Source organism: Oncorhynchus mykiss, chromosome 20 (genome assembly GCF_013265735.2).
Source record: "Oncorhynchus mykiss isolate Arlee chromosome 20, USDA_OmykA_1.1, whole genome shotgun sequence".
Classification (NCBI taxonomy): Eukaryota; Metazoa; Chordata; class Actinopteri; order Salmoniformes; family Salmonidae; genus Oncorhynchus; species Oncorhynchus mykiss.
Window position 1 is genome coordinate 8,839,659 of NC_048584.1, and position 14,642 is coordinate 8,854,300.

At 45.2% G+C, this 14,642-nt stretch overlaps 1 protein-coding gene across 1 annotated transcript in view; it reads right to left on the reverse strand.

Annotated features, from left to right (window-relative positions):
• Window positions 1–1,035: 1,035 nt before the first annotated feature.
• The window catches only part of LOC110498733 (calcium channel, voltage-dependent, T type, alpha 1G subunit), a 198,628-nt gene continuing 185,021 nt past the window's right edge, over window positions 1,036–14,642 (reverse strand). The window contains exons 28-33 of the mRNA XM_036956460.1: window positions 14,141–14,219; window positions 13,748–13,869; window positions 13,239–13,661; window positions 5,918–6,137; window positions 5,458–5,627; window positions 1,036–3,226 (exon numbers count right to left, since the gene is read on the reverse strand). Coding sequence (XP_036812355.1) covers window positions 2,240–3,226; window positions 5,458–5,627; window positions 5,918–6,137; window positions 13,239–13,661; window positions 13,748–13,869; window positions 14,141–14,219 — 2,001 coding nt within the window. The 3' untranslated portion in view covers window positions 1,036–2,239. The remainder of the gene's footprint in view (window positions 3,227–5,457; window positions 5,628–5,917; window positions 6,138–13,238; window positions 13,662–13,747; window positions 13,870–14,140; window positions 14,220–14,642) is intronic.

Here is a 14,642-nt window from a genome sequence, read left to right on the forward strand (position 1 = left end):
GGAAAGGAAGACCCAGAGTGACCTCTGCTGCAGAGGATACGTTCATTAGAGTTACCAGCCTCAGAAATTGCAGCCCAAATTAATGCTTCACAGAGTTCAAGTAACAGACACACCTCAACTGTTCAGAGGAGATTGCAGCAATCAGGCTTTCATGGTCTTATTGATGAAAAGAAATACTACTAAAGGACACCAATCAGAAGAGACTTTCTTGAGCCAAGAAACATGAGCAATGGACATTAACCCGGTGGAAATCTGTCCCTTGGACTGATGAGTCCAAATGTAAGATTTTTGGTTCCAACCACCGTGTCTTTGTGAGACGCAGAGTAGGTGAATGGATGATCTCTGCATGTGTGGCCCAACATGAAGCATGGAGGAGGAGGTGTGGTGGTGTGGGGGAACTTTGCTGGTGACACTGTCAGTAATATATTTAGAATTCAAGGCTCACTTAACCAGCATGGCTACCACAGCATTCTGCATTGATTCGCCATCCCATCTAGTTTGCACTTAGTGGACTATCATTTGTTTTCAACAGGACAATGACCCAACACACCTTCAGGCTGTGTAAGGGCTATTTGACCAAGAAGGAGAGTGATGGAGTGCTGCATCAGATGACCTGGCCTCCACAATCACCAGACCTCAACCCAATTGAGATGGTTTGGGAAAGCAGCCAACAAGTGCTCAGCTTATGTGGGAACTCCTTCAAGACTGTTGGAAAGCATTCCAGGTGAAGCTGGTTGAGAGTGCAAACTATCCTCAAGGCAAAGGGTGGCTACTTTGAAGAATATAAAATATATGTTTAACACTTTTTTGGTTACTACATGATACCATATGTGTTATTTCATAGTTTTGATATCTTCAATATTATTGTACAATGTAAAAAATAGTAAAAATAAAGAAAAACCTTTGAACGAGTAGATGTGTCCAAACTTTTGACTGGTACTGTATGTAAATGAGATATTTCTGTATTTAATTTTCAATAAATTTGCGAAATATTTCTAAAAACATGTTGTCACTTTGTGTGTAGATACGTGAGCATTTTTTAAATCCATTTTTAATTCAGACTATAACACAACAAAATGTGGAATAGGTCAAGGGATATGAATACTTTCTGAAGGCACTGTAGATTCAGACATACTACATCAAGTTCTTTCAAGACGTAAATAACGAATTCCCAGGATTGTGTTGAAGAAATCAGAGTATGTTGGATTGAATATTATTGTATGTGTGTTTTGTGAAATCAGGACAGCCTTGAAAATATGATAATGCATCTCGTTAGATTTTATCCTGTCAATAAAAATCTTCAAACACTGCTCTAAAGTTTTAGTCTGTAATGTTTGTTATGAAGTAAATAACAACACATTGACTTATACCATTCTGTTGCCTACCTTCAAACCACCAAAGTCCCCTTCTTGTGCTTAAAAATCCAAGCTCAGTTTAATGAGTTGTTTATATATATATATTAATCCTACAAATACATGATTCTCAGCACTTTGGAAAAAAAAATCACTTTCCTCAGCAAATCAAGAAAGCTAGAAAATATCCCTAAAATTAAACAAAACTGACTAGCTAAAAAAAAATTCGAACATTGAAACAAACAGAGAAAAATTAAAACCCATCACAAAAAAGATCACCCCCAAAAAATATATAATGAAATAATTAAAAAATCTACATCCTGTACAAACACTATGGCCCAATAATTTAAGAAAATAGTGTCTCTAAATCGTTCATATTGCTTTGTACCTCCACTGTTGCCCGTGTGAGGGTGAAGTCCCACTGTCTAACACTGAGCATTCCCAATAGTGGCCACAGGCAGGCGCTATCCAAAGTTATTGGTGCTGCTGACACTCCAGAGGTCATGGGGTCGACCTGCAGCCAATGGCGGCATGCAGGTGTGGTAGAAGAGAAACAGTCATGTTTGTATTCTTGTTTCAACTCTGCTTATGCTGTGTTCTTTTCACGTTCTTGTGGTTTTGGCAGTACAACAATACAAAGACAAGGGATGGTCACACTACGACAGTACTGCACGGATCCTCAATAAAACCAAGGATGATTTGACCGTTTTGTTGTAGTTTTACCATAATTACTCTCTACGGTATTATTACTACGACTATCACCATCACGGATACACCAAGTGTATCGTGTGTTTGCATGTGTGTGTCTGTGTGCCTATGTGCTTAATGGTTTGCTGTGTGTGTGTGTGTGTGTTAGTGTGTGTGTGTACATCAGTGTGTGTGAGTGTTCAGTGCTCAGAGCTTGTCTTCTCAAAGGAGAAGCTGGGCAGAGTCAACAGCTTGGGGTTGGGCCCCCCTCCCTCCTGGCCCAGCCCCTCTCCTGCCCCGAGGTCAAAGGAGTCCTTGGAGTCACTGGAGGGAGCCCGCCTCCTCAGACAGGAGGTATCCCGGCTGGGTAAGGGAGGGGGCATCCCTAGGCCCCCCAAACCTCCCAGGGTAGGTTGGAGGCCGGGCTGGGACTCCAGTCCATCAGGGGGGTCTACGGAGATACACGGGGGGCTCATTTTCTTCTTGCGTCGGGGAGAGGGCAGGGTCTTTGTTGTGGTCTGGGAGTGGATCTGGAGGCTGTCTGCTCGGGAGACGAACCCCGAGGACGTGGTGCTGCGCTGGGGACTGGACTCTACAGACGAACACACCTCCACTGAGTGGCGCCGAGGATCGTCCAACCAGGACAGGGGGCGTGGCCGGGACGCTAGAATGCTCCGGCCCTGGGCGTCAGCGCTGTGGAACCTCTTCAGCTGTCTCAGGCATGGCCGGCTCCCCTCACCACGGCCAACCTCATGACCTTGGTAACTGCCATTGAGACCTCCGACCTCTGACTCCAGTCCGACACCGGTGACATCCTCACTCCCCGCCAGCCCCGCCCGGTTGATGAGCGACACCTCGTGGTCTGCCGAGGCCTCTTCCTGTCTCCAGGGGCGAGCGGAGGGGAGGGGAGGAGGGGGTGAGGAGAGGGAGGAGGGGGAGTTGGGTGAGGAGGAGAGGTGGTGCTGGTCGTGGTTTGAGAAGGGGTGTTGGGTGTGAACACTACTGGGGCGCGACAGTTGAGGGGACGCCCCTGGGGTGGCAGGGACCAGCCAGAGAGAAGGCTGCTGGTGAAGATGGGAGGATGAGGAAGAGGAGGAGGAAAGGGGGAGGGCTAGGGAAGCTACATTTAGGACCCCCTCCCCTCCGTCAGACCACAGAGCCTCCTGGGAATCATTAGATACTGCCACCTGGTGGAGGAAGGAGGGAGAGAGGGGGAGGAGGGAGGAGAGGGATTAGGAGGGATGATGCAGTGAGGCAGAGTTTGAAAGAAATGGAGAAAGGTGGAAGAGGAGTGGGAGAGAAGAACAGGGAGAGGGGTGAGGCAGGGAGGGAGAGATTGAGACACAGGGGTTGGGTGGTTAGGGGGACATGAGGGGGTGAGAGGTGGGAGACTGGTTAGTGTGAGGTGACTGGGTGAGGATGACCAATAGGAGTGAAGGTCAGAGTTCACCATTAGACCAGCATGCTCTCAATACCGTCTCTGCCTCATTGTGATACAGAGGAAATGTTGAAATTGCAATAGAGTGCAGTACAATTTGTACGTCAACTAGTAAGTGTATTGCTGTATGTTTATTGCACAAGGAAACCATTCCAGGTTCAGATATGTGTCAAGAGTATCTGTTTTATGAAGAGATTCAGTGACAGCATGTGATTTACAGTAGCAGCAGTAGTAGGGCACAGTTTGTCTCAGCTAGGACACTGGGTACAACCGTGGTTTCCCAAGTTCTAATTGAGTGCCCAATGTTAATTCCCTGTTTAACAGAAGGAGTATTGGGAGATATGCCTGGTCTGGTGCACTGCATTTTGAGCCTCTTCCAAATGCCCAATATCCTCAATACCCTCTGCCCTTGTAGCCCAGTCAGCTAACTCCCCAATGACAAAAATGTATTGGAAATTTTAGAGAGTGGTACTATAGGGCAGCCCTTCAGCTTTTTTTCCTCCGAGGTCAGAGGGCAAAGGGCAGAGGGTACTGGGTCTGTGTGTAGCTACAGGAGAGGAAAGGTTAGTAGAACACAATGACACACTATAAAAGTTACAAAAGTCTCAAATAGCATCCTTTCCATATCTTATGCAATTTGAGACCACAGATCTGAAGTATCTTGGTTGTTATGTGACAAAATATGGACAGAAAAGAAAAGGTAGCTATTTAAGAGTTTTGGGACAACTGGGACATGATTGTTCACAGAATATTCATGACTTGAAGATTTGTGTGTCTTGACAGAACGCATGGATGATGTGACAACAGTGACATCTAGCGGACTAAGATAGTATAACCAAGCCAATACCACAGCTACAGTAGCACTAACAATGGAGCCAACTCTTACATTTTTTTTATCAATGCCTATTTGTGGTTGTAGAACATTTCCTGTCATACGGGGTAACGTTAAAAAAAATGTCATATCATAACTCCTTCTCAATAGTAACTATTTCATCAACATAATCATCTTCATACAATCACAATACTGCCCAACAAGGACAAGTGCTCTAAAACAGTCAAACAAATATGTGGCCAAATATTATGAACAGAACTGACAGTCCTGATTTAAACCCTGAGTTATAACAGTGTAATATGTAGTTACAATAGTGTGATGTGTTGGCCAACGCCTACATTTAATAGACAAACTGACTGCATCTTAAACTCAAATACATTCCATCAATCAACAGATGTGTGATAACGATTTCAGTGGGTAGTTCATATGACCCTTATAGGGGTTCAGAAACAATATAGTACCCTATTTCTATGAGAATTAACAGTCTAGCCATTCCAAAACGATGTTCAACGCTACCTACTGTATGACGGTGGGTCAAGTGAGATGCATTGTGGCAGATGGTCAGCAGAAGACAGACAAACAATGGAGCAAGAAGGGGAGGAGGAGAGGTCAGGGAAAGAGAAATGTGTGTGTGAGCGAGCGCGCACGTGTGTGTGTGTGTGTTGGAGGCGAGGTGGATAAGAAATAGGGACGCTCAGTGTTTCTGAAATGAGCGGTAGAGGGTCAGGGGTTGTTATTTTACTGTCTCAGAAACAGGAGTATCTGTGTTTGATCAGCAGCTCCGGGTCTGGTGGTTGCTGAACTAGACTCTGTTGGTAGCGGACACAGGAACGGGAGGCAAGCAGATGGACAGAGAGATGGACAGGGGACGGAGAGCATTGTGAGGGTGGAGGGAGGAGGGGAGGAGGGATGGAGAAGTTAGAAACATAAAACAGACAGGAAGAAGGGAGGCAGGAGGGAGGAGAGAAGACAGCATTAAGAGCAGAGCTGAGAGGAAGGAAAGTTTACGAAAAACATCATATCACAGCAGAAACATGAGGAGAAAAACACAATGATGAACAGTCATTTCTGATAGAAAACATTTGTTACCTCCGGTGTGTGTGTGTGTGTATGGGTTGTGTGTGTTTGCCTCTATGTCTGTGTCTCACCTGTCTGCGGAGTGTGCGGCTAAGTGTGTGTGTGTGCTGTGGCGGGGGTAGTCGGGGTATATTCTCTGAGTCTGAGAGGCTGTGAGGACTGATGGGTCTGAAGATGTCTGTAGGCACAGCCGACTGCTGGGAGCTCTCCTCTGGTTGGGACCGCACCGAGGTACTGGAGCCTGTGGTAACACACACAACACAAATATAACTTGATTCTCACACACAAAAACAACAAGAGATTATCAAAACAGTAGGTGTGGGTGAGGTTGGTTCCGGGTCCTACTGTTCTAGAAATGTATTGGTTTTCCTGACAGCATTCACTTTGGTCAAGGGGAAAGGTTACTATGTGTGTGTGTATGTGTGTGTGTTTCTGTGTGTGTGTTTGTGTCCGTTTGTGTGTGTCTGTGTGCGTGTGTCAGTGTGCGTGTGTAAACAATGTCGGCATGTAGAGGGAGTCTCTGTACTGTACCTGACAGGGCGCTGCTAAGTGCCTCTATGTGCTGCGGCCCTGTAGACTGTGTCAGTACTGGAGATAAGCCAGGAGCCAGGCCGGCTCCTGGGGGTCCGAAGGGCTCCAGAGGCAGGAACATGTAGCTGTCATTGGGTAGAGAGTGGGTGCGGCCCACCGCTGACTTCCGTACACTCAACAGGTTGTCCTCCAACGGCTCCCCAGGATCAAGTAACTCCACCTGAGGGACAGAGAAGTCAGCCTCTTTCTGGAACTACTTGGCGGTCTGACCACAGGTCTTTAGCAGAGACTTCACACACTCCCTCACACACACACACTCCACACATACACACATGAAGGAAGTAATTGTTGGCACACTGAGCGACAGACCAGACAGACGGCATCATTGCACTAGTGGCAGAGAGGAGACTGGCAAAGACCTGGCTCTGGGATCAGAGTTACTGAAACTAACTGAAACCACATTGTCTATGTCTTTACTGTAGCAAGACAAATGAATGAAGCATTTGGATGCTTGAGCTTTTTTTTGCTGTAATCGTTTATCGTTTAGGCAACAGATTTAGAGCAGGAGGTTTATTCTATCCCTGGGTTCTGAGAGACAGAAAATGCAAGCTAGGCCAGTGCCCTGCTATGTCCTTGGCTAGCAGACAACATATCTAACCCACAGCTACTAACCACAGAGATCGGAGTGGCACTACATTCACTTGTCACATTGTTTAAAACACAGAGGACGGCACAAAAGAGAGAGAGCAAGAGAGAGAGAGAGAGAGAGAGATAGGGAGAGAGAGAGAGAGAGAGAGAGAGAGAGAGAAAGCGAACAGGGAAAAAAGAGAGAGGACAGAGACAAAATAAAGAAATAGAGGTAGACAGAGAGAGACAGAGAAAGGGGAAAGGTTCTCTCTTATGAGAGAGACAGAGAAAGATAAGAGAGCGAGACAGAGACAAAAAGAGAAAAAGAGGTACGGGCAGGCGAGCAGGCGCACTAGTCTACTGGACTGGACTGGAACGGACAAACACCAGGCTAGAAAGGTGGAATGAAAAAGAGAGAGAAAGAGAGAGAGCGAGGGAGAAGAGCGGATGGTTAAAAAATCTCCAGGTTCTTCCAAACTCATGTGTGTGTCCTGCTCACATCTCTCTGTGTTTTACCTCCAGTTCTAAGATTCATTTGAAATCATTAATGTGTCTGGGTGATGCATGTGCTGGGTTCGGAAAATCCCCCTGACACAGCTATTACATTCATCCCACGCTACAATATAACCTGATTGATTAGTTCAACGCCCTTGTGATGAGTGGCAAGGTTGTACGTCGCCACCGCTCTCTGTGTCTGACATGCAACGGAGAGAGAACGACTCTCAAGCTAACGAGGGTAAATTGGTCATAAATTATCCCCGATTGTTTCCCGACAACTCTCAATTAGCTACGGTGCGTGGGGGAAACTCAGAGAGCTGAGAGCAGAGATGTCCTCTCTGAGCCACCGTAAAGGACATTGTGAGGAGACTAATTAGAACTGAAGTAGTGTAGAGGGAGTACCTTCACCTCGTGTCCCTCTCTACCCTATCGCTGCCACTCAATTAGTGTTCAAGTTGACAAGTTGCTTGATTACCAAATTACAATCGTGTCCATTGCATGCTAAATTCATTGGTTACTTTAGACATGTTTATATATGCCTAATTGACATCCAGAAGGTAACCTCCAACCTATAGCCAGTACCCCAGAGAGAGTGAGACTGGAGGGGCCAGCTGAGTTCGGAAGCTCCCTTGGGAAAGGCTAAGCTACAAGAGACAGCAGAGGAAGAGGAGGCGATGGGATTAAGAGAGAGAGAGAGGAACTGTCAGTACGTTGGACTCCAGACTGGTTAGTAAGAGAGGGTTAATATCATCAGGGGTGGAGTCGTCGGTGAGAGCTAGGGACCAGGATTTGTCGGAGGTCAGAGAGAGAGCTTCCATCTCCGCTAGAGGGATCTAGATAGAGAACAAACAAGGCCCGGTGAGCAGAGAAGACACACACGCACGCACACACAATCCGGCTAATCACACAAACAGACAGTGGCATGACACATCCCACAACGTGATGACATGCATAGCACAGATGTGACAAGTCATCAGACAGCGTGTGCTGTAACAACACACAATTACATACGGTAGATATAGCAAACAACCCTACACCTAACACCTGAGATTGAATCAACAACAGACATATCAACAGATACATGGATAAATCACACACAAACCAACACACACACACACACAGATATATCAACCTAATTCCAGACAAACAGATATGACAAACAACAGTTCAAGTAAATCTACAGACCAACAGTTAATGAAACAACATCCATCCATATAGATGACAAATACACGGCAATATGACGTCCCACAGACAAACCACAAAATGGTCTCTTATATGATATTGAAAAGGTTCAACTTTTTATGAAGAGTAATTGACAGAGGATGAGCTGGGATAATAAACAAACCTCGTGTAATGCAACCTTAGTAGAGCTAGCATAGTTTCACAACACTGAGCACCATCTTGGAAGGGTTCAAACTCTCAGAGCTTGCTCTGCTAAACGCTTACTGTTTCCGACTTCACTCCCTCACTCACCCCTAACCGGGAGAATGAATTGAGGAAATGCTTTTTGACAGGCAAACGACTGGGCCAGCCGTGCAGACAGGGGCAGGGGTCCTAACTGGCAGAGACTGAGTGGGCGCCTGGAAGAGATTTCTGCTAACTTTTCAGAATCAGACAGAGAGGGAGAGGCAGTGAGGCTATTACTGCTGCGGCATTACGTTAGCCTCAATCCATTTTAAAAGCTTTAGCAGACACTGTTTAGCAATGCTAATGTGATTGGCTGAATCATTTTGTCCTGAATGGGGAAAAGGAGACATTCAGATGCATAATTCAACAGTGATACATTGCTCAATGTTCGGGAAATTATCACGTACGTGTGTGTGTCCAGCCAGCTTGGCAGCGGAGTCAAATTATTATCATTAGTTGGTGCTCAATCCAATGGGTGGTTCGTTTTCAAAGCTCAAAGCCAAGTGTGTGTGTGTGTGTGTGTGTGTGTGTGTGTGTGTGTGTGTGTGTGTGTGTGTGTGTGTGTGTGTGTGTGTGTGTGTGTGTGTGTGTGTGTGTGTGTGTGTGTGAGTGTGTGTGTGTCTGTGTGCGGTAGGTATACTACCTTATCATTACCCTATACAGCCAAGCTGAGAGAGGGATATTGGAGGGTGACCACATTTCTAATAATATTATTGGCCAAGGAACACACAGGGGATTAGAGAGAAATGGGAACACACAGTTAGAGGTGAGAGAGTTGAGTGGGGTAAGAGAAACAGGAGGGGGAAAAGGGTTGAGTTAGAGTTGAGAGGAGGGTGTGTGCCATAGATTGAGGCTGAGCGAAGACTTCAGCATGGGTGTGTGGGTGAGTGATCGGCTGAGTCGGAAGAATGGTAGGGTTGCGCAGGCGAGTTCATTGACCTTCTTGTCACTGCAGTGCTTGCTGGGTAGTGGGGGTAGGGCGTAGTAGTGACATATTGACCCTGACAGGTTGTCCATCAGACTCAACTCTCCCTCCATCGAACCCTGGATCACCGAGGAGACCGAGTCAAACATCGCTCTTCGCTACAGATGGACATAGGGTGACAGAGACCGAGAGAGACCGAGAGAGAGAGAGAGAGAGAGAGAGAGAGAGAGAGAGAGAGAGAGAGACGGATAGGGAGACAGGGAGAGAGACAGACAGACAGACAGACAGACAGACAGACAGACAGACAGAGAGAATAAGAGAGAAACATAGACAGAAATAGAGAGACACACAGAAAGAAAGACAAACGGGAAAAAGGGAGCAGAAGGAGGAAGGAAGTGAGCGAAGACGACAAGGTCAGGTGTGGTAGAACACATACAGAGAATAAAACGCAGGTGGTGTGTGCACATGGTTCAGGACAAGCATCAGGTTGTTAACCTACGTCTGGTCTACACAGAACCAATACTCGCAATCAGTCATGTTCCTTAATACTGAAAGTTTCTTCACCAAACCAGAAGGGGGCAGTAAAACACTACTAAAACTCCACTCTCAACCCCAGAGGGAGAGGAAACAGAGTTTAACCACACATGTTTCTGCCAGCGAGGGATGACAGAGAGGAGAGAGAGATAACATCAGAAGAATGATACAGCCCAACCTCTAGTCACTATAAAAAGGCCTGTTGGCTGGAAATAGCAGTCTAGTAAACAACATACGGCTGTGTCCTGTCTTTCCCATGGCATTACAGTGACCTACGGCTGGCACTCGTCTACTGGGACTGATACACATACGCAACTTTATTACGGGAAAAAGGTTCAGTACACATCATTGCATTTTGTATCCGAAAGTAAGCTGGTCCTCTTTGAAGTCTCATAGATCGATGCATTGCACTCTATGAAGCCCTGTTGCATAAACTTCCGTCATACCTATCTCATTGTTGTGTGTATATACTGACACGTATGTGTAACTGATAGGTGCACACACACACACACACACACACACACACACACACACACACACACACACACACACACACACACACACACACACACACACACACACACACACACACACACTACATGTTAATATTTTTTAAATGCATGTAAATTATAAAGTATTTTGTCTGTAATGTCTGTTTCATGTGTCGGACACCAGTAATTGGCGTCAGCTAACGGGGTTCCTAATAAATAAAAAATAAATAAATTGTTAACCTTTATTATTTATCTTTATTCAACTAGGCAAGTCAACGACGGCCTAGTGGGTTAACTGCCTTGTTCAGGGGTAGAACAGCAGATTCATACCTTGTCAGCTGAGGGATTTGAAATTGCAACCTTCCGGTTACTAGCCCAACGCTCTAACCATTATGCTACCCTGCTGCCCCAAGCTGTATAAGTCACCAGACCTGGACTCAAGGGGATGTCTAACCCTGGAAATCCCTTCTATCTCCACCCAGTCAGGTAAATGTGCTTTTAGTTATTTTACAGCTCATGTGGAATGATTTCCAAAAGTCCTTAAAGTTGGTGTAGTTGGTACCTCTAGTGGAGGGATCATTAAATAGATTCAGCCGTGGGCTGTTCTTTTCTTGAGTGGATGGTCGGGGAACCGGAACATAATTAAAGATAGTTTGTTGACCGCAAATTGGCTGCAAGAAGCCCAAACAGATATAATAATTTCAAACCTTGCTTACATTAGTTTATGATCGCACGTCTCTCTCTATCATGCTTGGTAATTCTTGGGAACAGACCTGCAAAATTAAAATCACTTGGAGCTGATTCCCTGGTGTTTTTACAGTCTTTTATGTCCATATAAAAATGTAAAATAAAATGTATACAGTATCAGTCAAAGGTTTGGACACATTTACTCATTCAAGGGTTTTTCTTACTTGTTTTACTATTTTCCACATTGTAGAATAACAGTGAAGACGTCAAAACTACGAAATAACACATGGAATCATGTAGTATCCAAAAAAGTTCATTTGAGATTCTTCAAAGTAGCCAACCTTTGCCTTGATGACAGCTTTGCACACTCTTGGCATTCTCTCAACCAGCTTCATGAGGTCATCGCCTGGAATGCTTTTCAATTAACAGGTGTGCCTTGTTAAAAGTTAATTTGTGGAATCTCTTTCATTCTTAATGCATTTGAGACAATCAGTTGTGTTGTGACAAGGTAAGGGTGGTGTACAGAAGATAGCCCTATTTGGTAAGAGACCAAGTCCATATTATGGCAAAAACAGCTCAAATAAGCAAAGAGAAATGACAGTCCATCATTACTTTAAGACATGAAGGTCAGTCAATCTGGAAAATTTCAAGAGCATTGACATTTCTTCAAGCGCAGTCACAAAAACCATCAAGCGCAATGATGAAATTGGCTCTCATGAGAACCGCCACAGGAAAGGAAGACACAGAGTTACCTCTGCTGCAGAGGAAGAGTTCATTACCAGCCTCAGATTGTAGCCTAAATAAATACTTCACGGAGTTCAAGAAAAAGACACATCCCAACATCAACTGTTCAGATTACACCACTACTAAAGAACACCAATAAAAAGGAGAGACTGGCTTGGGCCAAGAAACACGAGCAACGGTCATTAGCCCGGTGGAAATCTGTCCTTTGGTCTGATGAGTCCACATTTTAGATTTTTGGTTCCAACTGCTGTGTCTTTGTGAGACGCAGAGTAGGTGAATGGATGATCTCTGCATGTGTGGCCCAACATGAAGCATGGAGGAGGAGGTGTGGTGGTGTGGGGGAACTTTGCTGGTGACACTGTCAGTAATATATTTAGAATTCAAGGCTCACTTAACCAGCATGGCTACCACAGCATTCTGCAGTGATAGACATCCCATCTAGTTTGCGCTTAGTGGGACAATCATTTGTTTTTCAACAGGACAATGACCCAAAACACACCTCCAGGCTGTGTAAGGACTATTTGACCAAGAAGGAGAGTGCTGCATCAGATGACCTGGCCTCCACAATCACCCGACCTCAACCCAATTGAGATGGTTTGGGATGAGTTGGACTGCAGAGTGAAGGAAAAGCAGCCAACAAGTGCTCAGCATTTGTGGGAACTCCTTCAAGACTGTTGGAAAAGCATTCCAGGTGAAGCTGGTTGACAGAATGCCAAGAGTGTAAAAAGCTGTCATCAAGGCAAAGGTTGGCTATTTTGAAGAATATAAAATATAAAATATATTTAGATTTTTTTAACACTTTTTTTTGGTCACTACATGATTCCATATGTGTTATTTCATAGTTTTGATGTCTTCACTATAATTATACAATGTAGAAAATAGTAAAAAAATAAATAAAAAAATCCTTGAATGAGTCGGTGTGTCCAAACAAACTTGGGGGGGCCAAATAAAACCACTGGCTCCCCAGTTGGGGAAACCTGCTCTAGGGCAATTCAGGCAGATTTGAGACAGCCTTTTTTCTGAAGAATGTGTTTGTTTCATATTATTGAATGTGTTTTGCTTTTCGTGTTTTGTGTTTGCTTTTCATGTATTGTGTAATCGATGTGTATGTATAGTACAATTGTTGTTGTTTATTGATGGGTTCATGCAGGGCTCATCTGCGAAAGAGACTGTGGTTTCAGCATGACTCCCTATTTAAATAAAGGTTAATATACAAGCAGACAAACACACATACACAAGAGAGGGAAACTCATTCAGGAGTTCTACAGTTGTGGACAAAAGCATCTGTCTGCAGATTCTACTGTAGCTCCTCAATGCTAATTCCTGTTTCCCCCTGAACCGGGGATAGAAAGAATTCCAAACCCCACCACTACACACACACACCCAGGTGTCAATCAACCACACTCACCTCTAGTGGTGGCTCCAGGCCTAGCGGAGCATCAGTGCTGATGTGTATGGAGTCTCTTCTAGTGATATCTGCTGGGGGAGAATCCATCACATTGCCCCTCTGGATCTCCCTCTCTGGAGACCTCCAGGGGGAGCCGCCAGATCCCTCCTCCATGCCCAGGGCCAGAGGGCTTAGCTGGGGTGATCTCCCACTGCCACACCCTCCCCTTCCTCCATGCTGGAGCTCCAGCTCTAGTTCAGCCTCTAGCTCTGCCTCCTCCTTGGCCTCTTTGTTGCTCTCCTCCAGGTGCTTCATGAGGACGGCTATGACCACGTTGACCAAGACAAACTGGGCAGTCAGCACAAAGGAGACAAAGTAGATAGGAGAGACCACCGTGTTGTAACAGGTGCCTGCATTCTCCTGTTGACAGTCTCGCAGGGTGTCCTGGAGGGGACACACATATGTGGATGAACACATGAAGAAAGAGACACAACACAGACACTGCACACAAAGTGGCAGCCCAGTCTCACCTTCATTATGCCGTTCCAGTTGTCTCCGGTGGATACTCTGAACAGCAACAGGAAGGCCATGCCAAAGTTCTTAAACGTAGCGTAGCGTCCCAAGCCCTCACACGGGTGCAGCTCATCACAAACTGACAGAGAGACAGAGAGAGGGAGAGGGAAAACGAGAGAGCTTGGGGTGTGTGTGTGTTCCGACGTAACAGAGCTCTCCAATTAAGTCATAATCACGGTGAAATGATTATATTTATCTGGAAGCTAAAAGCCACAATTAGTGAAATCAATCAATTATTTCAACAAAGGAATCGAAAGAAAGCAATTAAGACCTAATGTGAATGAAGCCCCAGCAGAGAACATTTATACCCAGAGCAGCTGTGTGTGTGTGTGTGTGCGTGGTGTCCTTACTGAGATCACCAAACAGTTCCACTCCCAGTGCTGCGAAGATAAAGAAGAGCAGCATGAAGAGAAGCCCCAGATTCCCCACCTGCAGAAAGATGAGAGAGGGATGAGACAGAGGAGAGCGTAGAACCAGCTCACCTGCTTTTACACAACTAAAGTTACAGTTTCAGTATATTACAATGAGAGTTCAGTTCACGTTACAGGGTTGACCTTAAAATAAGGTGAGAGACAAATAAATCACTAGTAAATAATAGTCTTCAGAAATGAGCAACAAAATAACTAGGGCTTTGCATTGATGGTGAAAACGTAGAGACATTTTAGGGTTAAGTGGGTTAAAATCTTCCTAGATGTCACAGAGGGTGCACGGATTTCAGATTAACTGAATTAACCATGTGGTCGATATTAAAGGGCACTTTATTGAATGTAACAGGCCTTTAAAATGCATTATTCGTGCACAATTTCTACTTAAAATGTCAAAGGGATACAAAATACACTCATTTCGTGGAAC